Source organism: Acanthopagrus latus, chromosome 14, assembly GCF_904848185.1.
Source record: "Acanthopagrus latus isolate v.2019 chromosome 14, fAcaLat1.1, whole genome shotgun sequence".
Classification (NCBI taxonomy): domain Eukaryota; kingdom Metazoa; phylum Chordata; class Actinopteri; order Spariformes; family Sparidae; genus Acanthopagrus; species Acanthopagrus latus.
The window spans coordinates 10,994,770-11,007,970 of record NC_051052.1 but is presented as its reverse complement, the minus strand read 5'-3'; the positions used below and the strand labels follow the sequence as shown (position 1 = coordinate 11,007,970).

The 13,201-nt window shown below is 43.2% G+C and overlaps 2 protein-coding genes across 9 annotated transcripts in view; one reads left to right on the top strand and one right to left on the bottom strand.

Annotated features, from left to right (window-relative positions):
• LOC119032871 (gamma-secretase activating protein) overlaps positions 1–5,969 on the top strand; it is a 38,677-nt gene extending 32,708 nt beyond the window's left edge. For both annotated transcript variants that reach the window (XM_037122488.1, XM_037122487.1), the window contains exons 30-32: positions 1,522–1,626; positions 3,004–3,100; positions 3,347–5,969. In XM_037122488.1, coding sequence (XP_036978383.1) covers positions 1,522–1,626; positions 3,004–3,100; positions 3,347–3,447 — 303 coding nt within the window. In that variant the 3' untranslated portion in view covers positions 3,448–5,969. The remainder of the gene's footprint in view (positions 1–1,521; positions 1,627–3,003; positions 3,101–3,346) is intronic.
• Positions 5,970–7,796: 1,827 nt separating this feature from the next.
• The window catches only part of ccdc146 (coiled-coil domain containing 146), a 51,373-nt gene continuing 45,968 nt past the window's right edge, over positions 7,797–13,201 (bottom strand). For 4 of the 7 annotated variants that reach the window (XM_037122480.1, XM_037122483.1, XM_037122484.1 and 1 more), the window contains 5 exons: positions 12,515–12,625; positions 12,237–12,374; positions 11,623–11,748; positions 9,997–10,119; positions 7,797–8,426 (listed from right to left, as the gene is read on the bottom strand). In XM_037122480.1, the coding sequence (XP_036978375.1) occupies positions 8,223–8,426; positions 9,997–10,119; positions 11,623–11,748; positions 12,237–12,374; positions 12,515–12,625 (702 nt within the window). In that variant the 3' untranslated portion in view covers positions 7,797–8,222. Of the gene's footprint in view, positions 8,427–9,996; positions 10,120–10,604; positions 10,786–11,622; positions 11,749–12,236; positions 12,375–12,514; positions 12,626–13,201 lie in introns of those variants that run through there. The other 3 variants (XM_037122481.1, XM_037122482.1, XR_005079070.1) reach the window with 2 other exon arrangements.

Below are 13,201 nucleotides of genomic sequence, written 5' to 3'. Positions count from 1 at the left end.
AATTAAGAGTTTGAAGTTATTTTAGGTCTCATCTCCCTCAAGCCAGCCTCAAGCCAATCACAAAGCACTTGTGTAACTGGCTGGTGTGTGTGTGTGTGTGTGTGTGTGTGTGTGTGTGTGTGTGTGTGTGTGTGTGTGTGTGTGTGTGTGTGTGTGTGTGTGTGTGTGTGTGTGTGTTCGGGAAGGGGTTGTGTAGGTAGTTGTCTACTGAGTCTGTGTGTTTATGTGTGTCCCTAACTCTTGTGTAACATCCACGTGTTCCTGTCTGGGTACAGTATATTTCTTGTGTAGCTGTGTGTGCGTGTGTGCGCTTGCGTGTGTGTGTTCCGTCCGCATTGTGATCAGAGGAATGTTGAGTGTTTAGTGTTTCTGTTCCGTTTCCTGCCCATCAGACGTTTGTTGGGCAGAGTTTGGCAGGCAGGAGAGATTTAGCAGGTACAACACACACACACACTCCAACAGAGTTTGAAAACAGGAGGTGTAGCGCCAAATCGCTTGACCGAAGCCAGCACCCCCATAATTCCCATTTTCTGTTTGTTTATCCCGTAGACTATAAATTGCAGACAAAGCCGCTGTGATGTCACCCATTGGTGTCTGAAGAGCCATTGTTGATCTCAGTGTGGGTGGCTCTGGCCGTCGCCGTCTTGGCAGCGCTCAACTCTGCCTAACTTGCAGTTAATACATAAATGGGCTAACAGTTGGAGAGTGGTTGGAGCTGAATGAAGCCTGCTTACTGAAAAATGACCCTCTAGCTAAAAGCTACCAAGCTCGCTAAGGCTAACAAGCCAGCTGTGGTCACAAAGAAAGACAAGTGGATTGCTCTTGACGTTACTCCAGTAGTTCTGTTGCCCTCTTGAGTCTTTTCTTTTTCCCTCTCCTCTCTTTACATCAGTGCACCTTCCTCTTTACTGCTGTAGAGGTGACACTTCATATCAAACTTCCTAAAACAGGCATAACTACGCTACACTACCATTTACAACATTTTAAGCTCAGTAACAGCTCGGTGTAAATGTTCTGTAGCTAACTGAGTTTGCTTAGAAAATTCATGTCTGCTAGCTAATATTTGTCTTGTATAGAGAACCTGGTTGTGCTTGTCTAAACCTCTCCTCACCACTGATCTTTACACAATCCGTAATGATTCATTCAAGCACGCGGCAGCATCTCTCTGTATAACCTTGGCAGCAGGTTTGAAGCTGGACGGCATCCCTGAGGAAAAGCTGCGTTCTTTGGGTACTGTCAGTCACACCTGCAATCTTTGTTTGCTTAAGTGTTATTTATGACCATGGTGTTCATTTCACCGCGCTGAAAAATGAGGTTTCTCTGGAAGCCCTCATTAGCAGTCAGCTCCTCTACAATGGTTTGGAGTTTCAGTTGGCAAAATGGAAAGGAGCAGATGTTCACATGCTTCAGGGATAATTTTTATTCATGACAACATTCGCTACATGCCTAAAATGTAAACTCTATTGTGTGTGTGTGTGTGTGTGTGTGTGTGTGTGTGTGTGTGTGTGTGTGTCTGTGTAGCCTATGGAGCAGAGGATCTACCATATGTGGGACCATCCTGTCAGCTCAGCCTCAATCTCCAGAGATTATGTCAGGACTCTGCTGGAGAAACAGAACAAAAACAAGGTAATGCAGTGCAGTGTGACACACACACTGCAGTGTGACACACACACTGCACAGAGTACCTACCTCTCTCTCTCGTAGCACTGCAGCTAGCTAACATGCAGTGGAGAAATTCTCACAGATGTGAGTGAAAAATGAAACATTTACTGGTGAAATTATCAACTGAGTCCACTGCCATGCTAACAGGTTCGCCACAGCAGTGCTTTGAGTTAAATGCGGATGTCGGCATGCTGCTATGCTCACACTGACCATGTTTACATGATAATGTTCCATAGGTTTAATGTTTACCAGGCTTACTATCTTAGTTTTGTATGCTAGAATGCTAACATTCGGTAATGAGCAATTAGGTCAATAAAGAAAAAAACCCCAAAAACTGGGCCGTCATTTGGAAAAGACAAACTATTTTAAAACGTCTCTTTGGGTTTTAATGGATCCCACTGCCTATCTTGGAATACATGCCCCACTCTGCCTATTTGTTGCCCTTGTTGGTTGGGTTCTCTAGTGAACTGTAGTTTCAATAAACACATCAGCCTGTTTGAACTCACTTTTTTCTGGGGTACGAATCTTCCAAAGTATCCCGAGTGTCTCTGGGCTGGGCAAGGCGGACAGGCATAGAGTAAGCTTCCGCCGGTCTGCTCTGTGGAAACCCGTCCTGTCCGTTCTGCCGAGCCCAGAGAGACGTCGGTGTGTTTACCTGGGAAACAACAGCTTAGAATCTGCTGTGTCAGCTCCGCCCCTGGCCGCCCCTAGAAACCCAGAAAAACACTGATTTATTTTCTGAGTTTATTTGATGAGAAGAAGGCACCAGTCTTTTGAGTTTCTCTCCTTCTCTTATTGAAAAAGAGACACAACCCAATCAGTCACTGGGTGTCTCGCAAGAAAAGCATTATAGTACAGTATAATAATGCATCCCCTTCGGCTCTGTTAAATTAGCCAGATTAGATCAGCGTTATTGTGACTGTTACCACAGTTTTGATAAGCAATCTTTCCAGAAGCGTTAACTCCAGAGAAAGGTGCCTTTTTCTGCAGCGCTGCACTTACACAGTCCTCCTTGGCCTTCATTAAATATATTTAAACAATGACCCCAGCTATGCAGCTAACGCAGTATCTATCACTTCCCGATGCTATTGCCCATTTTTAGTCAGCTAATTGGCCAACACACGGGCATGGAGAGCCAGTGGCACTCCAGTGCAGTGACAGCTAAGAATGTATGGCTGCCCTTAAAAGTTAAACAGCAGCCAACTTTATCCATAAGAGGGAACGAGTGAGTCAAGGTGAGCAGTATCTCGAATTGCTGCAGATTTGTCTCGACTGTGCGCGCGCCGGGGAAAGAAAGCTGCAGAACCCACAGTTATGTTTTTGCTTTTCCTTCCTCCTCAGGGATTTGCATTCACCGGCAGAGACAAGCCAGGCTTCAGACCCGAGTTTCTGCCTCTTACCTACCTGGCAAAAATACTCTCTGATATAGAGGAACAAGGTAGTGTATGAACGTGTGTGTGTGTGTGTGTGTGTGTGTGTGTGTGTGTGTGTGTGTGTGTGTGTGTGTGTGTGTGTGTGTGTGTGTGTGTATCCTGCCTTTGGAGGATTAAGACAGAGCTTGTGTGCTTATGTGCGTGCTTGGTCAGAACTCAGCAGTCTCCGTCATGAAGGAGCAAGAAAAGGAAGTGTGTGGTGTTCTATAAGAAGCTGCAGCTCTCCCTAACTCCTCTTTCCTGTGCTGCAGCTCTGAACCCTTTCGAGGAGCAGGAGAACGTGGACGCCAGGTTCGTGGAGGAGACGGCTCTGAAACAGACACTAATACTGCTGGGCTTTGAGGAGAAATGAAGGATGGGGATGGGGGGAGGAAGGAGCTGGAGAGGGACAGGGGGACGGATGGATGGGGGGGTGAGATGAGGGGGAAAATGTGTTTGAGAGAAGAGCCATCATTGACTGGGCCTTGAGGACAAGTAACGGCTGGGTGGGTGATGGAGGGTGAGACGTGAAAGATGAATGAAGAGATTGAAAGGCAGAGCTCTCATAAACAACAATTTCATGACAAATTAGGGTGGGGACGGAGGGATAGATGGGTGGAGACGCCCAGGAAGGGAAAGATGAAGTAGGAGGCTGGCTGGATGGAAAAAGAGAGATGCGGTGCAAGAAAGAGAGAGAAAAATGTAATGTAGCACCGTTTTTTTTAACACAGTTCAGCGACGGACGAACAGAATAAAAAAATCAAACACAATATGGAACGCGGTTAGATTCTTTAATTCAATTTGGAGGAACATACTTTTCGGATTTTGAGTGAAAATCAATAACGGCGGGCAGCTATTTATACCAACTCGTATTTCTTTGACAATTCTCTCCACAACATCTCCACTTTCTCCCAAACAATTTATGAACGGCGATGTCAAATATGCCGAACGGTATTTATAAATCAAACGCGCTTGTTTATCCTCCTGTGCTTCCTGTAACGCCCACCGCACCCCATCAACGTGATTACATGCTGACAAAAAGCTCCGACGGACGGAGCCGCTCGGTGCTGCCGGTCAGCGGCTGCTCTGCATTAAATCTGATTTTAACAATGACTTATACGGAATCTATGCAGCTGGTTGGCTCAGCGAGACTGAGTGGCACTTACAAAGACCGGGTATTAAGACGCTGTAAACTGAATGGACAAATGATCTCTTACCTCTTCATAGGAAGTACACTAATTACATATTAAGTTCTCAAAGAAAAGAAGAGGGGCTAAGAGGATAATCGATTTGAGACAGCAGAGATGCGGATTCATTAGCCAGATTGTCTCCAACCTGATATCAGGTTTGTTGCTTGAACCTTGTTTTATTTTCAGAAAGGGCTGGCTTTCATTTCAGATGCTTTGACTCTAGCTCTTTTCAAATCAAGCCAACTTGAATAGTCTTTAACAAGCTAAATTTCGATTGAAGGCAACTTTTTCTTGATAAGAAACGAGGAACTCCCATTCTATAAAAGAAGACATTTCTTCTTACAGTATGATATCTTGTGTTTAGAAAAATAAATACACATTCCTGCAAATTTCACAGCTGAAGTTCTGAAATGATGAGCAGTTGTCTATAGATGAGCGATCATTCAAGAACTTTGGCTAACAAATACTCCAAAACTGGCTTAATTTTTGGGGGAGGGACTACTTAACTTTTAAAAAGAAGAAACATATTCGTTGGTCAGAGTGATACCATGTGTCCAACAAATGTACCTGCCAAGTCTTTAAATGATTGGATCCATTTAACCTTTGCCAAATAATATAGTCTGAAAGTAGCCAAATCTTGATTCAGAGTGAGTGAGTGAAACTTGAGATACTAAACTACTAACGGCTAATGTTAGCTACTGGTAGCAAACGTGTTACTGTCGTCTGTAAGAGCAGATAAAGTTACACTGTCTCACTCTAAACCAGAAAGATCAGAGAATCGGGGAACAGGAATATAAATTTGACAAGATATTGCTACATTTGGTTCTAAGAAAGTATTGATACCCGGCCTTACACATGAGGGAAGATGGTATTTACATGGCTATAAAATCCAATGAGACAGCAGAGAAGTAATGAGGACAACACTTAGATGTGACTCAGTCTTCCTACACACGGACACACACCTAGCATCTGGTTCGAATATATCCTCCTCGTGTGCCGTCAATCTTGAGCGAGCTCTTACTGTAAGCAGAGAAATTCTTTGGTAGCGGAGGTGTGTGGGAGTGTGGCATGTGTTCACCATCCAAGTGTATAAATGTTGGCGCCCTCTGAGACTTAATAGGGGAAATTATTTACATATCATGTCACGCCACAATTTGAGATATTACAAAACATTCCTCGGAACAAAAAGGGATTATTTAACCACTCATTACAAACGTTCTGTGTAATATATTGTGAATAAATCCTTCTTGACTGTATTCTTCTCCTTCACCGTCTCGTTTTTAAGAGCGTGGCGTACAGAGAAAGCTGTGTGGCAACCTGGCACACGCCGTTTCCGATGACTTTCCTTTGAACCCTGAACAATCGCGAGCCAGTTGCGCCGTGGATGCCCTCGGGGTAATTTGGGAAATGATCTCACTCGCAGTCCAATAGCAATAGAAAGGAAGCGGGCGCTCAGATTTTCTTGACAATGACTGAGTGTTTTGGACAGACTCAGTGAGGGTTCCACGGAAATAAACCCGGGGTCAGTCATCGTACTTCGCTGAGTCACGTTCACCAAGAACATCATGCTTTTTATGCGAGTTTGCCAAATTGCGCAATTTCCTTTTAACCATGTGCTGTAACACCTTGGTACGGCCGTCTTGATTTATTCCTCTTCTGGGTAAATGTCTCCATAAAAATGTAAATAAATGGCTCGCCCCCTCCACCTGATTGCCTCCTCCACACTCTGTTATGCAGTCAGTGTTATGTAGCCAGCTAATAAGCACAAACAGTCAGGGGCTAAGTTTATCTGACAGCTCTCACCATCAGTTTGCGGTGGATGATCACACACACGCATCACATCGCTGGCTGGACAGGGCTGCCTTAAAATCAGATAAACTCAAACCTGCCGCCGCCTTGAACCTTTTTTTTTTTTTTTCCCTTTTAAAAAAGAAGTCGTCTCTCACACTGTGCATTGCAAACTAAGCTTACACCAGTGGTGCTCCAAACTTTTTCATCAGATCAGTTCAAGATGAGTTCAAGTGCACCGTCATGTAACAGTTCATCTATTTCTTAAGAGGATTTTCCTAAGAAATAGAAAGATTTCAACCACAGCTGTTTCAACCTTTTACTACCACAATTTACTATTACTTACAGCAGTGTTTAAATTGTTTCAAAATTGTTTGTATACTTACTTATATTTAATCAGTTAATCCATTACTGTAAGCTAACTGTCCAGTTTTAACTAATTATTCTAGCTGTTTATATGCTACTTTTAACTATATGTCTGTTAGTCTTTGCTATTTCAATTGTCTATCCAGTTTTGGTTGATTAGCCCATCAAGTTGTTTAGGCTAATCTTTACATTTGGCAAACTGTTACAAATTGCTTAGGCTAAACCCCCTTACTTACTGAGCTTACTGTTTAAAATGTCTATCAAGTTTGAACTCATTGTTTTAACAGTTTAAGCCACTTTTAGCCAATTACTTAGAATGTTTATTCATTAATTTAAGTGTGCTGTTTCAATGTCATATCCATTTTGAGCTAGGCTAATTTTAGCTGATTATTTAATATGTCCGTTACTGTTAGCTAACCCTCTTAACTGTCAAGTTTTAATTAATAATTATTTAAACTGTTTATATGTTTCTTTTCGCTAATTAGTTAACATTTATCCCCTTTGCTACTTTAAGCTGTAACTGTTTAATCAATTTTATTGTTTAGGCCAATATTTACTTTCAGCGAGCAACTCATCCATTAACTTACTTTAAGCTTGTTATTTTCAACTTTTTATTCATTAACTTACTGTCAGCTAAATATTTTACGTGTTTTCTTTTGCAGTAATTATTTAAAAACTACTTTAGCTAAATTTAGCCCTTCACATATCCTATTTCACCCATTTCAACTGTTATCCACACCAATATGTAGGTCGATCTGCTGGATGTTTATTTTCCCTCTTAACACCAATATGTCTTTATACTTTTTGATCAAATTATGAATCATTCATCATCATATGAATCATGAATGAATCATGAATGATCATTATTAATTATGAATTATGTATCATTGTAGTGGATGCTATAAATTTTGGTTTAGTACATGCTTCAAGACACGCTCGCTAAACAACAGATATGATGACTTATGGTAACTTTTTAGAAGCTTCAAGAGCGAGCAACTCTGTTTTGTCGCTCAGAGAACCACCTCTGAACTTCCCACCTCAGTTAAAGCTCCACTTTTATCCATTTCTTTTCCCTCTAACTCTCCTCTGCCGCCTTTTCTGGCTCCTCATCATTTATATTCTCCTCTCTCGTCATTTCCTATGCTCTTTCATTGCCTGGTCTTTCCTCTTTGTATTTACATTTATCATCTCAGGCATTAAGCGGGCGCTCTTAGCCCAGCTTAGAGCCTAAAACCCATTGCAATTCATTCATCAGCTGCGAGATTACAAGCGTGGCAGACGAGCCCGAGGAATATGCCGAAATATTCCAGCTTCCCTGAGCGTGAGTTAATTCATCTCCTTTAAGAGAAAAGTAGTGAAGACGATAAAGATGCTCTGCTAGGAAAGAAAACACAAAGCTTTTTATTGGTGGACATGATGTAACAATACACAAACACATTTTTATCTCTCCCCCGTGTCCTCTGTCCTCCCTTCCACTCTTCTACAGTATTTTGTGTTACTGCAAGCAAGAAGTGCACACAAGGTCTTTCCAGTAAATATAAATATATAAAAAAAGGAAACACGATTACAACCAGATGTAGTCCACAAGACACACACACGACCAAAACAGCAGTGGTATGCTGGACCGGACACAAGAGGCAGAGAGGAGGAGGAGGGAGCAGCACTGAGGAAGGTCAATAAACCTGATAAATATGAAGAAAACATCTTCTGAAAAAAAAAATAATAATAATAAAAATGCGCATTCGCTTTTAAAAAATTTTTTGATTGAAGTTGAGATGACGTGTCTGGAGAACGTGTTGTTTTTCTACATCTCTAAGGGTTTGAGCGTTGGTTTGCGGATGTGTCTCATGTTGGCCCCTGGCTGGGAGGGTTTGAAGGGGGCCTGGGCTCCGTAGGGTTTGGGCAGAGGCAGAGCGCCGTCGCTCTGCGGGATGTACGCGTTGGGACGGGGTTCGGCCGTGGTGTACACTCCGTTAGGCAACTGGATCCACTCCGCTTCTTCAGCCCGCTGCACACACACACACACACACACACACACACAGTTTTAATATTTGATGTAAGACTTCCTGACCTTGGACTAAATGGTTTGAATTAGATTTTCTTGAATTTTAATCATGAAATGGAATCATTAATATTGTTTTTTCTCTTTTCTTTTTTTAATTCCTTAAGACAAATGCAAGGGCACCCGTGTACAGTTAAGTGCAAGAGCTCCAAAATCACAAGGCTGATTAAAGTTTCATTACGTTTTCATTCGTATTAACTTTAATTGAGAACATTAGAGAAATTAGTGATGTGAGAGATGCTCCAGGTTTGTTATACGGGATGCTATTGGAATAAAAATAATACCAAGATGCAACAGGCCGAGCTTCTCAGATAAAAGCTAGTTTTCTTCATGTACAGAAACATTTCTTACATATTGCATCATCATAAGCACATTATATATGTGACACTTTTAAGACTATTGGTAATAAAGGTAGACATTACATGTATTTATCATAAAATTATCATTTCACTAAGGCTGTAATTGGTCTAAATTAAACAAGAGGACCTGTAGCCTCTTCGCTCTAATTATATGACAACACATAAACACATCAAACAGGATTATAGAAACTTTCTTTCCCCGTCTAATCAAACTCAAATATGGCCTGTAGAATTCTGACAGTAGCTGACAAAATTGATTTGAACCCAATATGGTTGATGTATCAATCTGTAACCATGGCGGACTCCTGCTGAGGGGGGTGGGGTGGAGGGGGGTATAGAAAAAAAAAAATCCCTCAGTGTTGCACACGTCCTCATGACGCCACAGTCCTCCCTTTGACTTTCACCCCACAACAGCATGCAAATGAACTGTGCCGAAATCTCAGAGAGACTTCAAAGAGACGGCGATTTTCTCATGCATATGAACAGTTTATCCGCTGGCATGTGATCTAAGGAGCGCACACCCAAAAAAAGGGGGGGGGGGGGAATAATGGCTTGGAATGCATTTAAAAAAAAAAAAAAAATTGCAGGAACAGCCGATACATAAACAGGGAAAAACATATTTGTCTTATCGGGTTCGCGAAACACATTTACATTTAAGAAGAAGCTTGAAAGGGGCCGGAAAAGTAGGAGCAAACCTTTAAACTCCTCATACACGTGACAAATATTTCAGTTTCTGCAGGTTTTTTGTGGGTATTGTGGGTTTTTGGGCCAGCGGTTATAAGCAGGGTGAGAATATAGAGATGAGGATAAGACGCGGCGTGCTGCAGAGAGCTGGACCGGTTTCAGACACAGCTGATCCCTGTATGTGCAGACGGCCTCGGCTTCTGTTTGTCGGCCGCTCTGCCCTTTTTGTCCCTCGCATGTGGTGAAAACTATTCCAGCTCCCACAGAGTTCTCGACTCACTTCCCCGTCTCGCCGTGTGCGTGTTCGGGTGCACACGGCGGACCCCTTTTGTCCCTCAGAATCTTAATCGATTTCTTGCCCCCGCGTCGACTCCTTCTTTCTTTGTCACTCTTTCTTGTCTTTCTCCTCACTGCTTTTAATCAATTCCCGACCAGTGATCTTTGGTGTGTATGTGCCTGTGTGTTTTCTTTACCCTCTCTCTCTCCTCTTTGTCCCTCTGTCTCCTCTTCTTGTCCCGGAGCATCCTCCTCCACTCCTCCTCCATCTCGGGGCACGGTGGCAGGCCCTGCTCCAGCTGCTGTTGGCACCTGTCCATCTGGAAAGACAGGGGCAGCGCGGGGGGAAAACATTCACTTTGTATTCCTATCACCCGGTCCACTCTGCACCCTCTTGGCTCCGTTCAATTCTCGCCGCGTCCCCACAACAGATGGTCGCATTAGTGTCAGAATTCGGGCAAACTTATGCCTCCGCGTTTCCCTTCTTGTAGCTGCGTCTGCGGCGCTGCAGGCGTACATCAGCTGCGGGGGCTCTTCAGGTTATTAACACTCTTCTTGTGAAACATTTACAAAGCATGTGGGAAATCCTCTCATGTTCAGCAGATTAAGTTTTTAGCGAGACAGAAAGCAGTGAGACTTTCTGCTCATATCGTAGTCACTATCTGAAATAGTTAAATGATGACTCAGCTGATGGCTAGTTGCCTTCTTTTGAATGTCCAGTCTGTTTTAGGTGGCAACAGAACATAACATTCATTTCATTGTAGTGTAATCACCTTAATCTTAATTAAGACTCTGTTTTCGTTACCTTAGGACGACCTTTATATCTACGGAGGGAGCTGGTTCTCTTACACCTGGTCCCCCATGTTGTGCTGCCATGTTTCTAAAGTAGCCTTGGGGAGACAAACCAAACGCTGCTTCTGCAGACGGCCTTTTCACATCTTTAGCGGCCACAGTGTGGAGGGGCCGGAAGCAGCAGATTGATTTAGCTTGTGGATAAACACACAACATACTTCAGCTCTAAACAGTATAAAAAGAGGATTAAATTTGTGACCTACATTTAATATTGTCATTTATTTGCATTTCTTTCAAGCGTTCAGAAAAAAAAAAACATCTATCCCTGTCGGAAACTTGATGAGCGCTGGATGTGATCGAAAGCTTCAGAGCATAAAGAAAGATCAACAAAAACATAAAAGAACTACACGAGACAAAACATGGCTACAAGGACATGCACAACAACTACAGTGCTAATAAAATGACTTCACGATAATGCAAATCAATAAAAGGCAATAAATAACTACAAAGACATAAAATTGCTGCAACATGATGCAAAAAACAACAGTGAGACAAAACGACTACAAAGAGGGACAAGAAGACTACAAAGAGCTTCTGCCGGCGCGACTCTTTTCAGCCAGCTGCTCGCTGTGGGACCAGAGGTGACTGAACGCTCTGCACCATTCACTGCTAAATATGAATCCTGATTCCTTCACGTCCCGTGTTAGCGAGAACTCATTTGCTTTTCACGCATCGTTTCTTTTCCCTCATCGACATTGTTCTACTTTTCTGAACCCCGCTGAGTTTTTTTCTCCCTCGTTTGAGTATTGAACATTATTTTGCCTCCCTGCCTATGACCCCCCTGATTTGTTTTACTCTGCAAAACAAGCAAAAAAATAAATAAATGGGTTTGAGGTGAAAGAAGGGACACAGTGAGAAAATTATCATCGAGATGCTTTTTGCTCTCTTCGATCGCGGTCAGTGGAGAGTGACAGGCGTAATGGGAACTGCGGTGGGAGTTTCGAGGGGAGAATGTGTGGCCGAGATCTGACCTGGTGCTCCTTCTCTCTGATCTCCTGCTGGAGAGACAAAGCGGCCGCTTGCTTCATGGAAAGTTCCGCGGAGACGGCCATCAGGCGCTGGTTGGTGTCCATTATGTGAGCTCGAAACTCGTTGAGCTGCGGAAACAGACGGATTTCAAGAACTTCACACCGATAGTCCTTCAATATTAACCATCAAGTTCCACTCTAATCTTACTGCACCTCTGGGTGCATAAAACAGGAAATGCATGCGTCTGATTCTGTAAGTTTGAGCTTCATTTTTTATTCATATTCACATTATTACTACTACATGAACTGAACCCTGATCTTGAGGCTGTTTATAGTTGGTGTGTGAGGGAGAGAGAAATACAGACAGTCAAGGAGAGAGGAAGAGGGAGACGGAGACAGGGCGCTGAGGAGGAAACTGTAATGCTCGGTGAACTCCTTGATGCCCACCCTGCGTGCTCCTCACATGGACCGCACATGCTCCTCCAGCAAACGTGTTTGGGAGAGACTCAACTGTGAGCTCTCCGGCGGGGGAAACCTTCACATGTTAATCTGAGTGCGTGTTCCTTTTCATACGTGAGCTGAGCTCCATCTCCGTCCCCGTGCGAGGGCATCTCTACCTTCTTTGCCAGCGTGAGTCTGTCCTGTCGGCAGTTCTCCGCCTGCTCGCTGAGTGGCTTCGAGAGCCGGGTCACCTGGTCCACGAGGAGTTCTCTCTCCAGCACCTGCCGCTCTCTCTCGGCCAGTTTCACCTCGAGCTGCGTGCAGTGAAACACAAATGGTAACGGCCTTTTTTTCGATGTATTTCCAGCACTCATGAGGGAAATTTGACCTAAATTTATTACACAGAAAACTCGTCGGGGCTGGATGACGAATGCACAAACCCGTAATGTTTTACCTGCTCAATCTTCTTGACCAGTTCGACAGTTGAGGGGTCTTTGCCTTTTAGCTCCTTGTAATCGACTGTTCGATTGAGACCTTCAAGAGTCTTGTCCCTGGCTTCTGACAACTGACAAACAGAGAGACAAAAACCAGACTGTAAATACAAATATACTGTACAGCACAATATAAACTGTACATACAGGCCAAACTCATAGAGCCACTGTAATGGAAATACAGTTATTTCCCACAGGACAGCCTGCCATAAGTGAATAAGTAAACAAGATAAAAGTAAGACATCTAAAATTAGTCTCTATTTGAGGACCTTGTCCTTCAGGCACTTAGGATGCTTATTGCACAGGGGATTTTAAACAATGACGTTCCTCAGCTGACTGTGATGCCTGTATGGGAGCCACGTCCCCACGAGGTGACAAGTCAGCTGCAAAATGTGATGAAAGAAACCAACATTTAAAAACACCACAGGGACTGGACTTTTTCTTTTTTCTTTTTAATATTCTGACATCCCTTAAGACAACAGAAATAGAAGTGGAGGTGAGGAGGAAACACAATGAAAGCATGAAGAAAATGAGTTAAAAAAGAGCGGAAAGAGACAAAAGACTTAAAAATGAAGGACAGCGCTGGCTTTTTAGATCGAGGCCCTTCAGCTGACACGAGCTGGCGAATAAGGAGTTTAAAAGTGTTGCAC